General features: G+C 28.2%; 1 protein-coding gene across 2 annotated transcripts; it reads left to right on the top strand.

Annotated features, from left to right (window-relative positions):
• Positions 1–219: 219 nt before the first annotated feature.
• LOC107437500 (thioredoxin reductase 2, mitochondrial) lies at positions 220–21190 on the top strand. 2 transcript variants are annotated; one of them, XM_043053724.3, is made up of 14 exons: positions 220–451; positions 1660–1731; positions 1826–1882; positions 5875–6094; positions 7220–7295; positions 7428–7561; positions 8468–8487; positions 9440–9531; positions 10232–10406; positions 11669–11802; positions 12375–12470; positions 18342–18506; positions 19006–19103; positions 20303–21190. In XM_043053724.3, the coding sequence occupies exons 1-14, from the start codon at positions 382–384 to the stop codon at positions 20430–20432; spliced, it is 1539 nt and encodes a 512-aa protein (XP_042909658.2). In that variant the 5' UTR covers positions 220–381; the 3' UTR covers positions 20433–21190. The 2 variants fall into 2 exon arrangements, with proteins under 2 accessions (XP_042909658.2, XP_087006494.1); XM_087150368.1 differs by lacking the exon at positions 18342–18506 and having other exon boundaries at positions 245–451; positions 20303–20581.
• The last annotated feature ends 47 nt before the right edge of the window (positions 21191–21237 follow it).

The raw sequence follows: 21237 nt of genomic DNA, 5'->3' as shown, positions 1-21237 counted from the left end.
TTCTATAGATATAACCTCAGTTTGAGGACAAATATTGGGACCATACTCACAATCTGTGAAAAATTCATCTATGTGAATAAAAAATCCAATGGAAAGCAAACTGGAGGGTTAAATGCATTTTATCAAACAGGTTCTCAGTCAGTTTTTGAATTTTCGAAACACAAATTAGAGCAGTTTCATTCGGATCATTAGTACCCTTTGCATCTTGAACTTATTAAGCAATCTATCATAACTATCAACCTGCTATTTATTTATCTTCGGATTGATGTTTTCTCCTCTGCAACCGATTGTTACTTTAGAAATGAAGTGTGAATAAATTAAGGAATGACATGATTTTGTAATTCTATACTTGATAAATCTTTTGTTTTCAGATTGGTGAAAATGTCTAATAGATTGTTTAAAACACGAGTTTTACTGACAATTTTCACCAAACGACGAATTCATAATGGGGGTAATTTATCTTCTTTTATCATTATGAAAATTAAAAGAATTGACATTACAATAATTTCGAATCTGGCGAAATTGTTGCAGTTCTTATAATATCTTTACTGTTAAATGAAAAGATAACAGGGTATAACAAATAGGTTTGAGCGAAGCACTGGGTCCCCTTGAATCTGGCATTGTACATAAAATCTTCAATTTTTCTATCATATCTAGGTCGATTTCTCCTTATTAAAAAATCCCACTTTTAATTCATATTAGTTGTCTGTTTTAAGAACATATTTTATCTTTAAGAAATTTCTTATTTGTTACTTAGCTAATCAAATTTTATTTAAATTTTTATTTTTTTAATATTATTTTAGCCATTTAATCTCATGAATTTCTTTAAAAAAATTTTAAAACAATATTTCTTACCTTTTCTGAAGAAATTAATTATAAAATTTTTGTTAAATAGATCTTACATTAATTTATGTAGAACTCTATCTGTTGCATAAATTGTAATTATAAAATGTTTGTATATGGAATGTCAATTAAATTTAATTATATTATAGACACCTTAAGTTTTTTTTCTTGTACTAATTATTGTTTTTTCTATAATATGTTTAGATATTTTAATTAGAAAACTTTAATAAGACTAGATAAAAATAAATTTAGAGTTTTTAAAATTAAATATCCTTCTCCCTTAAATACCCAATGAATGTATATGAAAGTAAATATTAAAAAAAAAATGAAAATAGTGTATGCACATTAAAAGCACAATAAGATAGTTCTATTTCATCCCATGTTCACATTAACTCAAGTTTCCCAATCAAATTTTTAATCAGCTTTAAATACATAATTCAACTTATTTTTTAATGCATATTGAGTATTTAATGTAGTTTATAATTTATTTTTAAACCCCTTTAAATAATATTACAAATGTTCTTTCTGATGATAACATCATTCACCTCATGATTTTCTATACTTAACTTTCCAAATCTGTTTCTGTGTAATTGCAAAGATAATTAGATAATATTTTTAGACGTGATTTTGAAAGGTAGCAAATCTGTGATTTTATCGATAATTTCCTTATGCACTGTTTGTTGGTATAAATTTGTCTAAATATTAAATGAACTCTTATGTGATATAATGCCCTTCATACCTATAACATTCCTATATTTAATAATGTCTATTCAGAAGATTGAACTGTATTGTATACTTAATTTTTCTCATTTTCAGTGAATCGGAAATGGAACTATGATTTACTTGTCATAGGTGGAGGATCTGGTGGCTTAGCTTGTGCTAAAGAAGGTAAAAGAGTCTATCATTGTTATTCAGTTGTATATTTTCATTAAATTCAGTTTATTGATTTTATCAATAAAACTTGCTTTTCTCTAATTTATAGGAGCAATATTAGGGAAAAAAGTTGCAGTATTGGATTATGTGGATCCATCTATAAGAGGTAAATTATATTTCTTCTACATTAAACCTCTAGTTTATATATATATATATATATATATATATATATATATATATATATATATATATATATATATATATATATATATATATATATATATATATATATATATATATATTAATATATATATATATATATATATATATATATATATTATATATATATATATATATATTAATATATATATATATATATATATATATATATATATATATATTATATATATATATATATATATTAATATATATATATATATATATATATATATATATTATATATATATATATATATATATATATATATATATATTATATATATATACATATATATATATATATATATATATATATATATATATATATATATATATATATATATATATATATATACAGTTGACTCGCGTTATAACGACCCCATCGGGACTGTCCCAATCTGGTCGTTATATCAAATGGTCGCTATATCAAAATGAGCAAATTTCCTTTGAAAATCGGTCACATAATGGTTTTAAACGTCATAATGCATGCATATACTATTTGTGGTATACATGTTATAAACCAAAAAAGGATAGGATACATACATTAATAAAACATAATGACATTTTAAAAATTGACTTACAACTGTTAACAATTAAGAATTTTATTTTAAAGTACAGATTAAATAACATAGTATGACAAAAAAAATCTAGTTTCTAATGAATTAATTTTTTGATGTACATAATTTGTGGTATATAGTATAACGAATTTTTTTTTATGTACGTAACCTGCAGTATTATAAAGAAGAGTAAACCGAGGAACATAAACGAAGCTTCATTAGACGAAGACATTAATTTTTTGATGTGCATTAATTTGTTGAAGTAAGATGTTTTAAGTTTTTGTAACATAATTGGAAATTGAAGTTTGTCGTAATTTTGAGCTCCGGAAAAGCGCTATTTCCAAGCTGTTAATTTTCTCCAAATGGTCCTCTGAATTTAGGTCAAACTCAAAAAAATCCCTTAGTGTGCTTATTGCTTCTGCAGCTTGTTTAATTGAAGGCCTTTCCTTCGGCAAAACACTAATTTCCTCGTCGGATGAAGCCTCGTCCATATCTTTATTTAACAATCCGTTTAAAATCTCCTTCTCTGTTAACTCCTCTGTACATTGTACATCATCGTCGACTTTTGCATATTCGTCAAAGTTGTTCATGGCATCACTCAAATTTACATACGAGGAAAATTCCTTCAGTATTTCATCGTCTAGGTCAAGGTCATCTAAGTGATCCATGTCCACGCCACACGGATTTTCCTTTTTACAAAATCCTGCTGATCGGAAAGAGTTCTTGATGGTATTTACTGAAACTTCTTTCCAAGCAGTTTCTACAGTTCGTAGAGCAACCAGCAGATCAACGTCAAATTTCATGTTGTTTTCCACATGAAATAAAATTTTGCGAATCAACATTTTCCTGTAGATTCTTTTGAAGCTGTGGATCACACCTTGATCCATTGGTTGGAGCTCTGATGTCGCATTTGGGGGAAGGTACTCCACTTTTATCGCCTTCAAATTTTTAATTTCCTTTGAATGCGCAGTGCAATTGTCGACAATTATCAAAATTTTTCTGTTCTGTTGATGCATTTTTTTATCAAGGATTCGAAGCCATTCTTCGAACAGCGAACCCGTCATCCAAGCCTTCTTGTTGGCACGATATGCCACAGGTAAAGATTTTACACCCTTAAAACAGCGGGGACGCTGCGAATTACCAATTACAAGCAATAGTAATTTCTCATTACCTGACATATTCGCTCCAAGCATTACAGTTATTCTTTGTTTGGACCGCGTATTTCCTTTGCATGTTTCACCTTTAAAAACTAAAGATCTATCAGGTAAAAGTTTATAAAAAAGTGCAGTTTCATCTGCATTAAAAATATCGTCCTCACTATAGTTTTCCGTAATTTTTTTTAAAGTTTCTTCCTTGAATATACGCACGGTATCTTTGTTTACTGAAGAGCTTTCCCCGCATATTTTTTTGAACACTATTTCATGCCGATGCTTAAAGTTCTGAAGCCATCCATCGGAAGCTTTGAAGGATTCATTGGGATAGAGTTTTTCAAAAAAAACTGTTGCCTTTTCTTTTAAAGCGTTTCCATCCAGAGGAATGTTCTTGCTGCGCATGCCTTTCATCCAGTCTAAAAGGGCTTTCTCAAGAAGAGGGAATTTTCCATCTCTGAGTCGCATTCTTTCTGGTGCAGCGTTTAAAATGGATTCTCTGTTCTTCACTATTGTGAACAGAGTGCTCTTAGGTATTCCAAATTTTTTAGCGATTTCAGTTTTAAGCATGAGTTTCTCGTCGATGCACTCTAAAATTTTTCTTTTCACATCAATAGATAAAGCACAACGTTTAGCTACTAAAGGTGGCATTTTTATCAAATGACAAATCAGCGTGTTGAAATGCAAACTTGCAAAATTAAGAACAGCGCACTTTAATCAAATGCAAAAACCTTTTTCAGCTAAAAACAAAATGAAACGGAAAAGTAGAGGCAAATTAAAGGATAAGAGGTGGGGATGTCAGCAATGGGAGGGGGGGGCAAGAGTAAACAAACTCACCCGATTCGACAGCTCGATGACGTTTGTTGTCTACACACCCCCATACTAGCCAACTGAAATCGCTTTGTCTTGACGCCGTGTGAGACCTTCGGATTCTGTGCTTGTTCAAGGTCAACCATTCAACCCCACTTTCCGATAGGAAGTTAGAAAAGAGTGGTGTTCAAATTCATAGAGGGTCGTTATATTAAGAGTTGAATTTTTTTACGGTCGTTATAGCAAGCGTAAAATAACGTTATCTTTTATGGATGTGAATTGGGACTCCTTTACAGGGTCGTTATATCATGTGGGTCGTTCTATCACAGGGTCGTTATAACACGAGTCGACTGTATATATATATATATATATATATATATATATATATATATATATATATATATATATATATATATATTATATATATATACATATATATATATATTACTTTTAATTTTATGACATTTGATAACTATTGTTTAAAATCTTCTACTTAACATTTCAAATATTTGAAATTATTAAAATATTGTTTTTCTCTGCTATTATAATATTATTTTTCTATCTCATTTATTAATTATCTTATTTTTTTTCTTTAATTTTTCTTTTCCTGCATCATAATTTTAATTAGAAATAAAAATGTTTTAATATTTATTGTGTGAATATTGTTTTTGTGATGTTTTTAACTAATATCAGATTTAAAAGCTATTGTTCTAACGTCCGATTTAAAAGCTATTATAAATCTACAGCTTAGTATTTAAAAATCATTCATTTTCTCTGTCATTGTGCGTAATAATTATAATTTTTTTTTTCTTCTATCACATCACGATTTAAATTTTAATTAGGAATGAAAAAGTGACAATTGTTTTTATTTTAAAGCATTTTGTTTAAAAAAATTTCTTCTACTTTCTGTGTTTCTTTCTTAATATTTTTAGTTTTATGGAAATATTTATTTAAAGGAAAAAAAATTTCAATATTGCTTATGAAGTAACTCATAATGCTCTTCTCCTTTGTTGTGCTATTTCCTTTTTATATTTCAGGAAAAGTAATTAAAATAGCTCACAAAATTTCTTTCCTTCAGAATTTGAGAAAATTGCAATATTTTCCCCTATTAGAAAAAAAAAAGCCTAGGGAAATTAAAATTTTTCCCATATCACTTAAAATAATTACAATAAATGATGCTCTTTTATTGAATCATCTTAGAGCTAGCTTTAAAGTTTTAATTGTTATTAAATATTTATAAGTTATAATGTTTTAATCGTTTTTAATTAAATGCTGTAAATGTTAATAAATTAATTTTATTTACTAACTCAAAACTTCCTAAATGTAATGTGATCAAATAGTTTATCAATAAATTAATTTTTAAAAAACTTTATTATTATCATTATAAATTTATAGGTAAGTTATAATCAAACTCTTGCTTTATAGGAACAACTTGGGGCCTGGGAGGTACTTGTGTCAACGTAGGTTGTATTCCTAAAAAACTGTTCCACCAGGCATCTTTACTTGGTAAAACAATTGAAAATTCTCAAAAATATGGTTGGATTACTGATGAAAATGTAAAGCATAACTGGAATGTATTGAGTACTGCAGTTACAAATCATATAAAATCTCTGAATTGGGGGCATAGAGTACAGTTAAAACAAAAGTAAAGTATTGGTCATATTGTTTGCTGTATGAAATATATAAATTTTTCATTATCTTTATTTATTTATTTTTGTTGAAATTATTAAGAAATATTAATTGTGATATAAAATAAGTTGGAAAGGAATCTTTTGTTGCTATTATTTTAATTCAAACTTCAATTTATACAAAAAATTACATAAAATTTTTATTTTTTTATGACTGCAAATAAATTGAAATGAAAGACAATGTTGAAAAATTTACACAAACAGTCAATCCAGAGAAACTCTTGTTTGAATCTCCTTTATTTTTTGATAAAAACACCCATTACCCTGGTTTTACAAAATCGTTGGAATAATTTTTCTTCTTCCAAATTTAAAACATGTGTACTCATATTTCTGTAATTGTTTTCATGAAATTTTGCTACCTAACCAACATAACGTATAATAAACATACTTTTAAGTGGAGGAGAACGTTTAAAAGGAATTTGTTTTCTAGCTTTCATTTATTAGTATTTGTAGACAATGATGTCAGGCATTTGTCATAAACATAGCTTCTATTTCTGTTTTATTTGTGTCTATTTATTTATTTTACCATACCTCCTGTCATATGTCATTCTATATTTCACCAACATGTACTTTATATAAGAAAAAAAGCATTAACTATGGTTCATAGTTAGAATTTTATTTTTGACATTATACTACGCATTTTAATGATATTTGTGTACGTAACAATATTAATGATTATGTGTTTACGTATTTTGATGAAAAGAAGATAATATAAAATATTTTATAGATTTATTTAAAATGTTTTAATTTCTGCAAAAGTGAGTAGTGTTACACATTTAACAATGAAACTGGGAACTGTGTACTCACAAAACTGTGACAATTCGTGACCTTCTTCTTTTCACAAATTTCCACGATTTCACAAACTCCTTCCCTCCCTTCCAAGCAGGATATCATTTGTTGATGGCCCCAAAGACAAGAAATGAAAAATTTCATTTAAGGTGTTAGTTTTAAAATTATACTGTTATATTATCTCATATGTAAGAGTTGTTTACAACAAAGATTACATTGATTGTAAAAACATCTTTTTCTTACAGTAAAACGTTTTCTTTGTGTTTGTTTGTATTTTGCATTTTACTTTTTAGGAATGTTGACTATTTTAATGCTAAAGGAAGTTTTATTGGAGCTCATGAAATTGAAACAATTGACAAATTTGGAAAAGTAGGTGTTCATTAAAACTTAAATTCTGAAAATAAAAAACTTTACATATGTGCATAAAAGTATTTCATTTTATTCTTCTTAAAATTTTTTTATTAATTGACCTCTTAAAATAATGATTGCTTAATTGCTTAGAAGCAAGTGTTAACTGCAGAAAATATTGTTATTGCTGTTGGAGGGAGGCCCAAATATCCTAATATACCTGGTGCTTCCGAATTTTGTTTAAGTAGTGATGACATATTCAGCTTAAAAACTCCTCCTGGTAAAACGTAAGTTATTTTTCACCAATGCTTTTATTGAGTTGTTGTAAAAATAATTTTAAACTTTCTTTTTAGTTTTTATTTAATAATTGTTTAAGGTACTCGTTACCAAAATTCACCGCCTAGCTGTTTTGTTATTGATATGCTTAATTACTTCTTACAGCATTTATAAGTATGCTATTCATGTCAAAGTAAAGCACAATTAACAAATGTGTAATAAATGAATGATATATATATATATATATATATATATATATATATATATATATATATATATATATATATATATATATATATATATATATATATATATATATATATATATATATTATTATTATTATTATTATTACTTTTATTTTTTCTTTAGTTAATGTTAAGTATTTTAGTGCATTAATATTTTGAATATGTTAAAAATTTTGAGAGTAAAGTGGACTAAAAAAATTAAATGTTTAGAATTTCTGTGGTTAAATAAAAAATGATTTAAAAGAGAATGATTTGGCTGATTTTATGTCATTTAATATTTTTTTAATCAGTTACTAAAAATACAAATATATTGAAAAGACTTATTTATGTTGGAAAAAAAAAATTGTTTTATTATTTAGGATCATAATCTATCCAAATAAGTGCATAAAAAACCACTAATAATCGGTCCCTTCCCTCCAAATTTCATGAAAGAAAGTTAAAGTTATAATTTTTTTTTAGTTAAAATAATTTTTATGAGGTTTTAAGTAATAATTAAAAAGAGTTTTACACTGAAATAAAATAGTGACAAATACATATTCCTATGTTTTTGTCTTGTTTTGCACATTAATAGCATATTTATGCATATTATAACATAATTGTTATCATACACTTAATTAAATTTTAAGTTTATATTATGACGTTTTAATTTAAACCCATCTGTTTCAATTTCAGGTTAGTAATTGGTGGTAGTTGTATCCTTCAAAATCATATCGAGAATTAATTAATTTAATTTGCTTTTATTTAATAATATTTCAAACGTAGAAAACATTTTCATAAAAAATAGTATAATCAATTAATGAAAAAAGTTTTTTTAAAAAAAATAGAATATAATAATAAAAACAGTTTTTTAAAGTAAAGGTTTCTTTATTAAAAATTTATTATTTCTTGTTTATGACCTATTTTATTTTTTTAGAGATTATCAAATTATTGAAAGTTAAAATTAACACTGTCATAACAAATTTCTATTTAAATTTTTCATATAGATGTAAAAAATTGGAAAATAATAATTTCCATATACTGTATTACAAAAAGAAATGGCGGTTATTTAAAATTTTATCAAATTTTGATTGATTGTTCAAAATTGTTTTGATCGACTTTTTTTAAATTTAATTTCTGTTTTCTATGAAACATTTAAATTTCTAATATGAACCTTTTTTACATGTTTTTTCTCAATTGATATTTAGCTTTTCAAAACCTTAGAAGAGCCATTTTTCTTCCAGAGTTAGAATAATAATGAATATTTTTGTAAAAAGAATTTTAGCTTTGAATTATACGATATCTAAATTAAGATTTTTAAAATTGTCTCAATTAATAAATTTTTTATTGATTTGTCAAAATTGAAATGGTTTCTTGATAAGAAAATTTTTGAAAGTAATGAAAAATTTATAGTAAGCACGATTTTCTTTTGTATGCTGAGAATAAAATTTATTTACTTTAGATATTAAGCTAAAATAGTTTCCTAATTGTATAATTAATGAAAGTAATAAATATGTAGATAATTACAAACAAGATTTTCATGGAATTTTATAATGCGTAAGATATTTATTTACTTTAGATATTATAGTTTTTTTGAAAATCAATACTTAAATGACTTTTATGTTTAAATGCTTAATATCTCTCAAACATTCCTTAACATGTCTGTAGATGTTGCTCTGGAATGTGCTGGCTTCCTTACAGGTCTTAGATACAACACAACTGTTATGGTTAGATCGATTTGTTTACGGGGTTTTGATCAAGTAAACAAATATTCATATTCATGTTAAAATCGTTTTTGGATTTGGTTTTTCTAAAAAAATGATTTGATCCAAACTAATGTTAAACATTTGTGGAAAAGAATCACATTCAGTTTAGTTTTAAGTATTGAGTGCCTGGATAGTTTAGTTTGTTATATTTGATTTTAGAAGTAAATGATTTTTTTTTAAATAAATTTGTTTGTTTTGAGCTATTTATTATTACTTTCTCTTGGATATAATTTGACTTAATAAATGTTAATCTTTTGTTGAATAACAATATTTTCATGTATTTTTTATTGCGATATTCATATTATATTTTATTTAATTTCTTATCTAAAGAATTTATGTAGTAAAAATTGCACTATGTACTGAGGAACGACTTCTTTTTTCTCCAATTTTTTACCTATTAGAACATCAAGGAATTCTCAATGGTTTAAATAAAATCTGGCTTTTAGTGTGAGATTTAAATGGTTAAAAATATGAAAATTGTTCTTGGAAATTCTATATTTTTAATGTAAAATATTGTTAATGTATATTTTAATGTGAAATATTTACAAATTTGTGCTCATCACAATCAATTATGATTTAATAATCAAATCAAATGATGCATTTAACACAGTCTTAAGGGATATTGTGATTGTATGCTTGTGATGCATGCTATAAAATATATTACTATATCAGTATTTCCATTTTATATTTTTAGCAAATGGCAAATTTGATTAGTGATCATATGAAATCAGAAGGTACTAATTTTCTTCAAAATTGTATTCCACTCAGTGTAAAGAAAGATGATAAATCAGGTCTTCTTAAAGTTACATGGGAAGATGGAGAACAACAAAGTTATAGTGACGTGTTTGATACTGTTTTAGTTGCCATTGGTGAGAGATCTTTTTATAATTGAAGCTGTTTTAAATCTTGATTTTTATTTTTGCAATATTTAAACATACCATTTACCAATAATGTTCTTCTTTTTATGTTTTATTTTTGAAATGGAAGTTACGTTTTTATTTTGTCAATAATATATAAAATAATGTAGAAATGTAAAATATTAAAAACTAAATAATGTACCAAAATAAGAATTTTAAAATATAAATTTTACAAGTATATCTAATAAGCGATAATTGATCATAAATTCCCTTTTTTTGATAATATGACAATTAAGTCTGCTATATCAACCAGAAAACAATTAAAACTTGTATTAGTGGCACTCTTATTAATTAGAAATTGGTTGGAATTTCAATTAAATATTTGGCAATAAAATGGCGATAAATTCTGTTGTAGTAGTCAGAAAATTATTGAAACTTTTATTGTTATTAGCCTAGTTTTTCAGTAGCGATTGAGTTGTTCAAATTACAATTGCAAGATTCAATTTTTCTTACAGGCACAAAACCAAGTTAATAGTAAAAATTGTGATAGTTTTGTAATCTTAATAAAATTTATTGTAATTGACTGAAAAATGGAATCCCTATTATCTGAAAATTATGCTAATAAAGCATTTATAGTAATATTTTTGGATGACCTGGAAGCATTAAATTTGCTCCAAGTTTGTTCAGGAAATATTCAAAAGGTAAAGTTAACTTGCTAAATCTGAAAATGCAGGTTTTCAAAGTCACTTTTACCTTGCAAAATAATGCCATTTTACAAACAGCAAATCATTTTTATTACTGTCCGGAGTTAGTAATAGTTTATAACTATAAAATTAGTCTTATCCTTTTGAAAGAGCTACCTATAAGTTGATAATGAAACATGAAAAATTTGAAATGAAAAAAAAATTATTTTTTATTTTATGTAGATGAAAGAGTTTGTGTCTTATTTTGTTAACATTTGAAAAGGGTCTTTATCACTGCTTTATGCCCATAAAAGTATGAAAAACTTCATTCATTGATTTTAATGATATACATCTAAGTGAAAAAATGTTGTAAGGATTTTTTTTTAATTTCTTCAAAATTTTTAACTGTCTATTTGTTAATGATCTGTCCTTTTCATTACTATACTGCTGATTGATATAAAACAGAACTTATTATAAGATACACAATTTTATTTATCTAAAAGGATGTTAGAAAGGATGTTAGAAAATATTTTTTAATTCATCATTTTATAAAAAATAAAAAACGAATTTTAAATGCCTTCTAATTCCTAGGCAGACAAGCTGTCACAAAATATCTTGGATTAGATAAGGTAGGAGTTGAAGTTAATCCTGAATCCTTTAAAATAATATCTTCAAATGAGCAAACAAGTGTCCCTAACATTTTTGCTATTGGTGATGTGCTACAAGTGAGTTTTTATGTAGTAGCTTGGTTAGGTAAATTATTTATCTCATGATTATGTTAATTTTATTTTTGTATGTAATTTCGTCAATACTTTTATATAATTTTATCATTCTAATAAGTGTTTTGTTATTTAAAAATAGTTTTAATTGAGACAGTTAAATTGTTTTTATTTCATATTTGGTTTAAGTTGATCTAGTGTTGCAACAGCAAAAGTTTCTGCTGAGAGTTTTTAAAATTTGAAGTTACTGTTTGTAGTGGGAAAATGTTAATTATATATTATTAAATTCCATTAATTTAATTAAGTTCTATTGAATTTAATAAATTAAAAAAAAAACAATATAATGTTAATTGAGAATTTATATAACATATTTATCTATATTTTCCTAAATTAGCAAAAATTAAAGATGCATTTTTAGTATATATACATTTCATTTTTATGCATACATATCTAGAATTTCTTGCTACTTCAGCTATTGCTCTTTTACAACATTATTAATTTTATTTTATTTCTATATTTAATAATTTTACGATTTGCTTTATTTCTCTAGAAATGTCATTTGTCTATCTTTTTTGCAGGGGAAGCCAGAATTAACTCCTGTAGCTATTAAAGCTGGAAAATTACTTGCTCATAGACTTTTTGCAGGATCTTCAGAAAATATGGACTATGATAGTGTACATAAATGTTATTTAAAAATTTACTAACTAAATCAACTATAAGTTTGTATTAATTTAATACAAACTTTTTTTTTTTATATATATATATATATATATATATATATATATATATATATATATATATATATATATATATATATATATATATATATATATGCTAGCATATTTGTATGATTTGTTTTTAGTATATTTTTACATTATTTTTCAATAGTTTTTTAAGATAAATTTTATTTTGATTGCCCAAATACTCAGATTAGGATTTTACTATTAAAATATTTTTGTACTTTTGTAAAATATTTTTTACTATCAAGATAATTTCCCATTCATAATTTTAGGCCCCCGTGTCTTCGAGGGTCTATTGAACTTTATGTATAAGGAAAGAAATATCATTCATACATAAACTAAATTTATTAACTAAAAACAAGAACACAACCATCTGGTTTGACGGCCGAGAATGAAAAAGGTAAAGCTGGAAAAGTGAAAAACCAAATTACAACTCAGTTGTCAACGGAACGTTGCCAACGGTGTTAAATAAATTTAAAGCTTTAAATAAAGTTAGGTGAGGCTAGATCTGTAGCTCACCATAGTACTCCCCCTCCAGTGAGGTCCACGAACGTTACCAAAAATAAACTGCGCAAATGTCTATTGCGGGTAACGAACAGGTACTTGAACTTTTCTTCCTCTCATTGTAGTTTTGGTTAAAGATTGAGGAGAGTTTTCAAATTTAACCTTATGCTGTTTCGGTTTGGAAGGTGTAAGATTCGTTGATTGTTGTGAAGATTCCATACTGTTCTTTAGAATAGATTTATATGGAGGATTTGTGGGGAGATTTTCAACTTTTGGATGCACATTGGACGTATTGTCTGTAAAACATGGTTTAAGTCTGTCAATGGTTACTGTTGATTCTTTATTTCCAATTTTTAAGGTGAACACTTTGTCGTTGCGTTTCACAACTTTATGTGGGCCGTGATATGGAGATTCGAGGCTTCGGCGGCCACTGTCAATTCTCACAAACACATGTGTGCACGTTTTCAAGTCTTGATGCACAAAAATATTGTGCTGTCCGTGCCGTGGTACTTGAGTAGGAAGCAATGTAGACATGAACTCACGAAGTCTTTGTACAAAAAACGGGACATTGCGGGATTCTTTGCCAGTACTGGAAGGTCGGAAAAAATCTCCAGGTAATCGAAGGGTTGTACCGTAGAGCATCTCTGCACTTGAAAAGGTGAGGTCCTCTTTAATAGCAGTTCTCATTCCTAAAAGAATTAGTGGGAGGACTTCGATCCATTTTTCTGTGGCATAGGCTCTAATGGACGATTTTAAGTGTCGGTGAAAGCGTTCGACCATTGAATTAGCTTGTGGGTGGTAAGCTGTTGTTCGAGTTCTGTGTATACCCAGCATTCTGGATAATTGTGAAAAAAGTTCACTTTCAAATTGTGCTCCTCTATCAGTAGTTACAGTTTCTGGAACTCCAAAGCGAGCTATCCAGGTATTCAGTAGGGCAGCAGCAACAGTTTCAGCAGTGGTGTCAACAATTGGCGTTGCTTCAGGCCAACGCGTGAAGCGATCAATTGTTGTGAGACAAAATCTAAAACCTTTCGATGTAGGAAGTGGTCCGACGATATCAATATGTATATGCGCGAACCTATCAGAAGTTAGAGGATAATCTTTTAAAGGTGATTTCGTATGCCTTTGAATTTTAGCTCTCTGACACGAGACACAAGCTCGACACCACAGGGTACAATCTTTATTCAAGGAAGGCCAAATGAACCTTTGTTTAATGAGACGAATTGTTGCGCGTATACCGGGATGTGACAGGTTATGAAATTTGGAAAAAAATATTTGTCGATAAGATTGAGGAATAAATGGACGTGCAACATTAGTAGAAGTATCACAACAAAGTATTATACCGTCAGGAGGATATACAATATTTTTGAAAACTAAACTAGAATTAGCTGACGACTTTAAAGTGCTAAGTTCGGGATCGGATTTTTGCGCTGCTGCAAGTTCAGCGTAGTCCATTGGACCAGTGAGTGCTATTTCCTCTATGCGGGAAAGTGCATCAGCAACAACATTTTCTTTTCCAGGCACGTGACGAATCGACGTTGTAAACTGACTTATATACTGTAAATGTCGGTTTTTACGAGGTGAAGAGTCATCCGATTTTTGCTGGAATGCGAAGGTCAGCGGTTTATGATCCGTTAGCACATGGAACTCTCTTCCCTCTAACATGTGAGCGAAGTACCGTATGGAAGAGTAGACTGCGAGTAACTCTCTATCGTACGTACTGTATTTTCTTTCAGTGAGCGTGAGTTTGCGAGAAAAGAATGCTAGAGGTTCGAGTGTGGAGTTTTTTAGCTGTTGAAGGACTGCGCCTATACCAACGTCGGACGCGTCTGTATGCAAAAACAATTTTGCGGCGGGTGTGGGGTGTGCAAGTGTTGCTGCCTTAGAAATGGCTTGTTTGCAAGTTTCAAAAGCGCACACAGCTTCGGTTGACCAATTAATGGGTGTAGGGTCTTTCTTTTTATTTGTGAGTAAGGAACTAAGGAGAGATTGTTTTTCGGAAGCGTGATCTATAAATCTATGGTAAAAATTGAACATTGCTAAAAATCTACGTAATTCCGATACAGTTTTAGGTTGGGGAAAATCGGTAATTGCGGACACTTTACTAGGTGAAGGAGCAATTCCATCGGGAGACACTTCAAAACCTAAAAATGTTAACTTTGATTTTCCAAACACACATTTTTCGGTATTCAAAACAATTCCGTATTCATCAAAACGTTTAAAAACTATATTTAAGTGAGTTAAGTGTTCTTCTAAAGTTTTAGAAGCAATTAAAACGTCATCAAGGTATACGAAGCAAAATTCTAATCCCCTTAAAACGACATGCATGAAGCGTTGGAAAGTTTGTCCTGCATTGCAGAGCCCAAACATCATTTTAGTGAATTCGAATAAGCCAAAAGGGGTTATAACAGCTGTTTTTTCAATGTCTGCTTCCGCGACAGGGATCTGATGATACGCTCGAACAAAATCTAACTTTGAATAAATTTTTGAGTCATTTAGGCTATAAGCGAAATCATGAATGTGTGGGAGAGGGTATCTGTCCGGTATTGTAATAGAATTTAACCGTCTGTAATCACCGCATATTCTCCAAGTGCCGTTTGACTTCGGCACCATATGAATGGGACTTGCCCATGGGCTACTTGAAGGCCTGCATAAGCCGGTTTTTAACATATAATCAAATTCTTTTTTGGCGGCTGCAAGTTTATCCGGTGGCAAACGTCTAGCTTTTGCAAACACCGGAGGACCTGTAGTTTGAATATGATGCTGAACATCATGAGTTGAAGTGTTGAAAGTTAAGTTATTCGTACATATGCGAGGGTACTGCAATAATAATTTCCGATAAACAGCATCTTCTGCAATAGTTGTTAAACCCAAAGAGAAAGTAGGAAATGTTTCCCCTTTAATACCAGCGTAAGTTAAGGAATCAATCAATTTTTTATTTTTTAAATCAACCAGCAATTTAAAATGGGTAAGAAAATCCGCTCCTAAAATTGGTTGAGTAACGTCAGCGACAAGAAATTTCCATTGAAATCTCCTGGAAATTCCGAAATCTAAAGTACATGTTGTTTGACCGTAAACTGCAATTTTCGAACCATTAGCAGCATAAATATCAAAAGATTTATTAGAAATCAAATTTTTCTGCATATGTGTTTTTGGAATAACTGAAACAGAAGCCCCGGTGTCTATAAGAAACTGGCGGTTGGTGAGTCTGTCGTATACAAATAGGCGACTTTGACTAGGACCTATATCTGCCGTCGCATGAACAGAGGGTCCAATCAGTTTTCCGAATTTTGAGCGTAATTGCAAGGAGGAATGCATTTATTAGCTTTAGTACCCAATTTATAGTGATACCAGCATAGAGGTCCAGCCACAGTGCGCTGTGTCGACCTTGAACGAGAACCTTGTCTACGTGTGCTAAATTTATTTTTATTCCGATATTGTTGTCTAGACAAACGTGTAACAGTCTCGGAAAGTTTACGAATTTCATCCTCCAATTTTTGAAAACGCGAATTGTCATCTGTCACATTTATAGAATTAACTGTCAATGAATTTTGAGTTACTTCCAAAATTTTATCGGCTTTCTCGGCTAGGAGAGATAAATTTTGCTCACCTTTTTCCATGCAAACTGAAAGAATTTGTTGCACGGAGACCGGTAAACGCTGAAGAAAAAGTGAACGTAAAATTTCTGTGCTTATAGAATTACCAGCGAGATCTTGCATGGAGCGTAATAAGTGAGAAGGTCGTTTATCTCCCAATTCTAAGTCTTTAAGAAGCATTTTCAAACGAGCAGTTTCGGAATCTGCATAGTTTGCAATTATTCTATTTTTAATCGTTTCATATTTATTATCAGTAGGTGGCTGCCGAATAATATCCGAAATTAAAGTTAGAACGTCTCCATCTAGAGCAGACACAACGCAGTGATATTTTGTGTCGTCGGCGCTTATCCCAGATACGACAAACTGAGATTCCAATTGAATAAACCACACTTCTGGATTAGCGCGCCAAAACGGGGGTGCTTTAAAAGCGACGCGAGCAACATCTGCCACGCTTTCAGAAGCAGTAATTTCGTCAGGCATTTTGTTTATATGAGCGAGTCAGAGAGCAAAAAGTAAAAGGCATGCACAATAAATCACAAATTTAAATTTCTAATCGAAGTATATCAAACATAAGTTAATAAATGCATTTTGAGAAAGAATGCAAAATACAGTTGAAGAATACTTCATTTTAAATTAAAATTATTGTAAGTGATAAAGTTGAAACTAATTAATTGTATTTCTTATACTCTAATTAAAAATTCATTGCTTTTTACACACTGTAATTGAAATTTATAGTAAATTAAGATTAGAGTAACAAAGTTTACGAAATTGAAAAGTAGTTATTAAATGTCAAACATAATGACAGAATATTTTAGAAAGTTCAATTAACTTTATAGAAATATTAAAAAATTTGCATTATCTTAAGCATTTATAAATTTAAATTTCATCTAATATTTGAAATAAATGACCATATTTACGTCTTAGAATAAGCTTACTGAACGCCAGTTGACACCACCATGAAAGAAACACATTCTATTTGCAGACTATACGTGTTCTATGTCCAAACGGGTCACCACTTTTAGGCCCCCGTGTCTTCGAGGGTCTATTGAACTTTATGTATAAGGAAAGAAATATCATTCATACATAAACTAAATTTATTAACTAAAAACAAGAACACAACCATCTGGTTTGACGGCCGAGAATGAAAAAGGTAAAGCTGGAAAAGTGAAAAACCAAATTACAACTCAGTTGTCAACGGAACGTTGCCAACGGTGTTAAATAAATTTAAAGCTTTAAATAAAGTTAGGTGAGGCTAGATCTGTAGCTCACCATAATAATGACATCTTAATTACGAATTACAGAATTTTTAAATACAAAATTACGCAAAATTAAATGTTTGACTTTTGAAGCAGAAATCTAAACATTTTGTAGTTATAGAACGTTCTGCTTAAGAAGAGAGTTTCTTTTTATAAATACATCTTATAGTGTGTTGCACATAAAATAAAAATTTTATAATATTACTTTTATGATGTAGAACTCAAATGGAAATATTATTATAATATTACTGTTAACTGTTAAATATGTATTAAAATAATAGAAAGAAAAATATTCGTAGCAGCTACTTTATTGCTTTAATAATAATTTCAAATTCAACATAATATTTTGAAAAAACATAATTCTGTAAACATGCTAATAGTTGAAAGTGATTTAAAATGATGCTAACAAAGTTTTTAATGAAATGACAAATTTATAAATCATCTCATAGGTTGCAACTACTGTATTTACTCCTCTTGAATATGGATGTGTTGGTTTGTCTGAAGAGGATGCTCTTCAAAGATATTCTGACAGCCAAATAGAAGTTTATCATGCATTTTACAAGCCTCTAGAATATGTTATACCTCAACAAAATGCTGATCAATGTTATATTAAAGTAAATACTCTCTATATATTTTGTTTGATATAAGCTATAATTAATATAGGCTTATAATAAGATATAATTGATATAAGCTTTTTAAAACTAACAATTAAATCTTTGCATCGAGACGTGTATTTTACTTTTTCCATTTTTCTTCGATTCCAATCTCTTATTAGCTTCAATTTTAGATTATAAACTTTATATGAGCTGCTTATATAGCTCAGTGGTTAAGGTACTAAACTGTCTATGGGAAGAACTAGGGTTCAATCTTGGGGTTTGTAACGAGACTATGGAGCCTTAACCTCCATGTCACCCCTGGCCTGCTGTGGATTGTACCAGGAATGATTTATTTTACTTTCTGAACATTATTTTATTTAATATTTTATTTTTTAGAAAAATTTTTTTAGTTTAGACAAGTGTGGTTTGAATTTTTATTTATTTTTTGTTTGTATATTAAGTTTTATTACTTGAAAATTTAACTGTAACTTGTGTAAATCAGTGTGTTTTTCCACAGGTTGTTAGTTTAAAAAGTGATGCTGAGAAAATAATTGGAATGCATTTTCTGGGTCCGAATGCTGGTGAAGTAATTCAAGGCTTTAGTGTTGCTATGAAGTATGTTTTATTTTTTTCAAACATTTTATTTCTATGATGCAGTAGAAACTCTATCAAATGTTTCTCAAGGGATCATTTATTACGAAGGATAGATACTAGAAAATGGCGAATGTGGGTCAACTAAAATTGTCAAATAAGGACTAGAAAAATGTATGTAAAGTTAATGAAAAAGTAATAGATTTTAAAATTAATAAATTTACAGTAAGTATAAAATATTTCACTTATGTACTTACTCCAAAAAATATTTACGATGAAAAAAAAAAAGGATTAATAAGTACATTTATTTATTTAAAATATTTGGATATTTTATTCTTAGCGATAACTATAAATTTTTAACATACGTAGCATTGTTGTTTGTTTTCTGTAAGTTTGTGTAAATGCAGAATATTCCTCATTGTTTGCACTGATTGTAGACAAGTTCCTTGTCTTCATCAGTATCACTTTACACTTCTTCAACGTCTACAACCATTTCTTGAACAGATCACAAGTTTCACCATTTTCATCAAATAATGCATAAACATCAAACCTGATATTTGAGGCATTTCTCTCAAACTGTAACAAATCCTCATTTTCTTCTTCACCATTAGCATCAGGAGTTATTGTTTTTCTTCTCAAAATGAATTAATTTTGAAATTTTTGTTAAATATCAATAGAATTTCTGAACAATCAACGCAGAAATCTGCTAGTTTCAAAAACAATCTAAACAGTATCATTAGCACTATAAGAATAGCATTTGTGACTGGCCCATTAAAACAATACAATATATATGGGGTAACAAAAGTTGCGGGAACAATGGATCGAGATTCGACTGTATTTTCATTTTTTAAAATTCTTCTCATGAATTAATTATAATTTTATGTACATTTTTACAACTTTTATGGAAGTTAAATTACTTTATTTTGAGTATTTTTTTTAAACTAAATTGCAAAACTATAACTTTGAAAAAGAAAGTAATTTATTCATGTAATTGTAAATTTTATTAAAAAAAAGTTATATTTATGGAATTATTGCTTATATTCATGGAAACAATCACACCATTTTTTAGATTTCATCCATTCCATGTACATAATTATTAAAAAAAATCTGTTATAGATTTATTATTCTATCTTCTAAATGAATAAATTATTTAAAAATATTTAACTGATGCTTAAAATCTATATGGTTTTGGAAGTTATTACGTATGTTTTATTTTATTTCAGTTGTGGACTTACTTTGAAAAAATTACAAGAAACAGTTGGCATTCATCCTACAACTGCTGAGGAGATTGTAAAATTGAATATCACAAAACGTTCTGGGTTAGATCCCACTGTTACTGGTTGCTGAGGTTAATCATCCTCATCTAGAAAATTTCCCTGAATCATTATGCAATGTATTGAAACACCTGATTACTTTATTACACTACTTTTAATTTTCTAGATAATTATGTTGAAAGAAAAGGAATTCTTTTCTTCAAAGATGAATTAATTATTACAGCTAATGATATGTTACTCAAGATGTATTTTGACATTTAAAATTGCATTATTGATTGGTGAAAATAATTCTTGAAAAAAATTCATATCAGTTCTTTGATTTGCAGCAGGTGTCTGTTGGATCTAAGCTTGCTTAACACAAATAATGCAATGTACAATTTGGGTTCTTATCAGATGATGCGAACTGATTGTTATTACAACACCTTCTAAATGTCAGTTTGAGGTGGGGAAAAAATTAGAATTAACTTTATAGTTGTGCAATATATATATTACTTTATATTAAAACTTTAAAAAAAAGAGAATTTTTTACTTTATTATTGAAAATTAATGCTTTGATTTCTGTATAATATTAAATTTTACTTATGCTGTTAAAAATGTTTAAAAAATTATGAAAATTTTATTTTATTTTATTTTTTGTATTTTAATAAATGGGAAATTTTCTTGTTGAGGATGTTAATCTTATTGTTTTTTTAGACAGAAGTCATATTTGAGATGTATGATACAGTGTTCATAAACTTGTGTAAGTTGAATATTGTTGATGGTTTCTCAAATATTCTTAATATGTGATTTATGATGAGCTTTGTAAATTTTTTAAAATTAAAGTTAGTTTTGAAGGACTCTTTCGTGCATTGTAATTATTTACATTAAACAAAATGTTACTTTGT

Source organism: Parasteatoda tepidariorum, chromosome 8 (assembly GCF_982258835.1).
Source record: "Parasteatoda tepidariorum strain Cologne lab strain chromosome 8, Ptep-v5.0, whole genome shotgun sequence".
Taxonomy (NCBI): domain Eukaryota; kingdom Metazoa; phylum Arthropoda; class Arachnida; order Araneae; family Theridiidae; genus Parasteatoda; species Parasteatoda tepidariorum.
The sequence above is the reverse complement of the archived record's forward strand: the minus strand, read 5'-3'. Positions and strand labels throughout refer to the sequence as shown.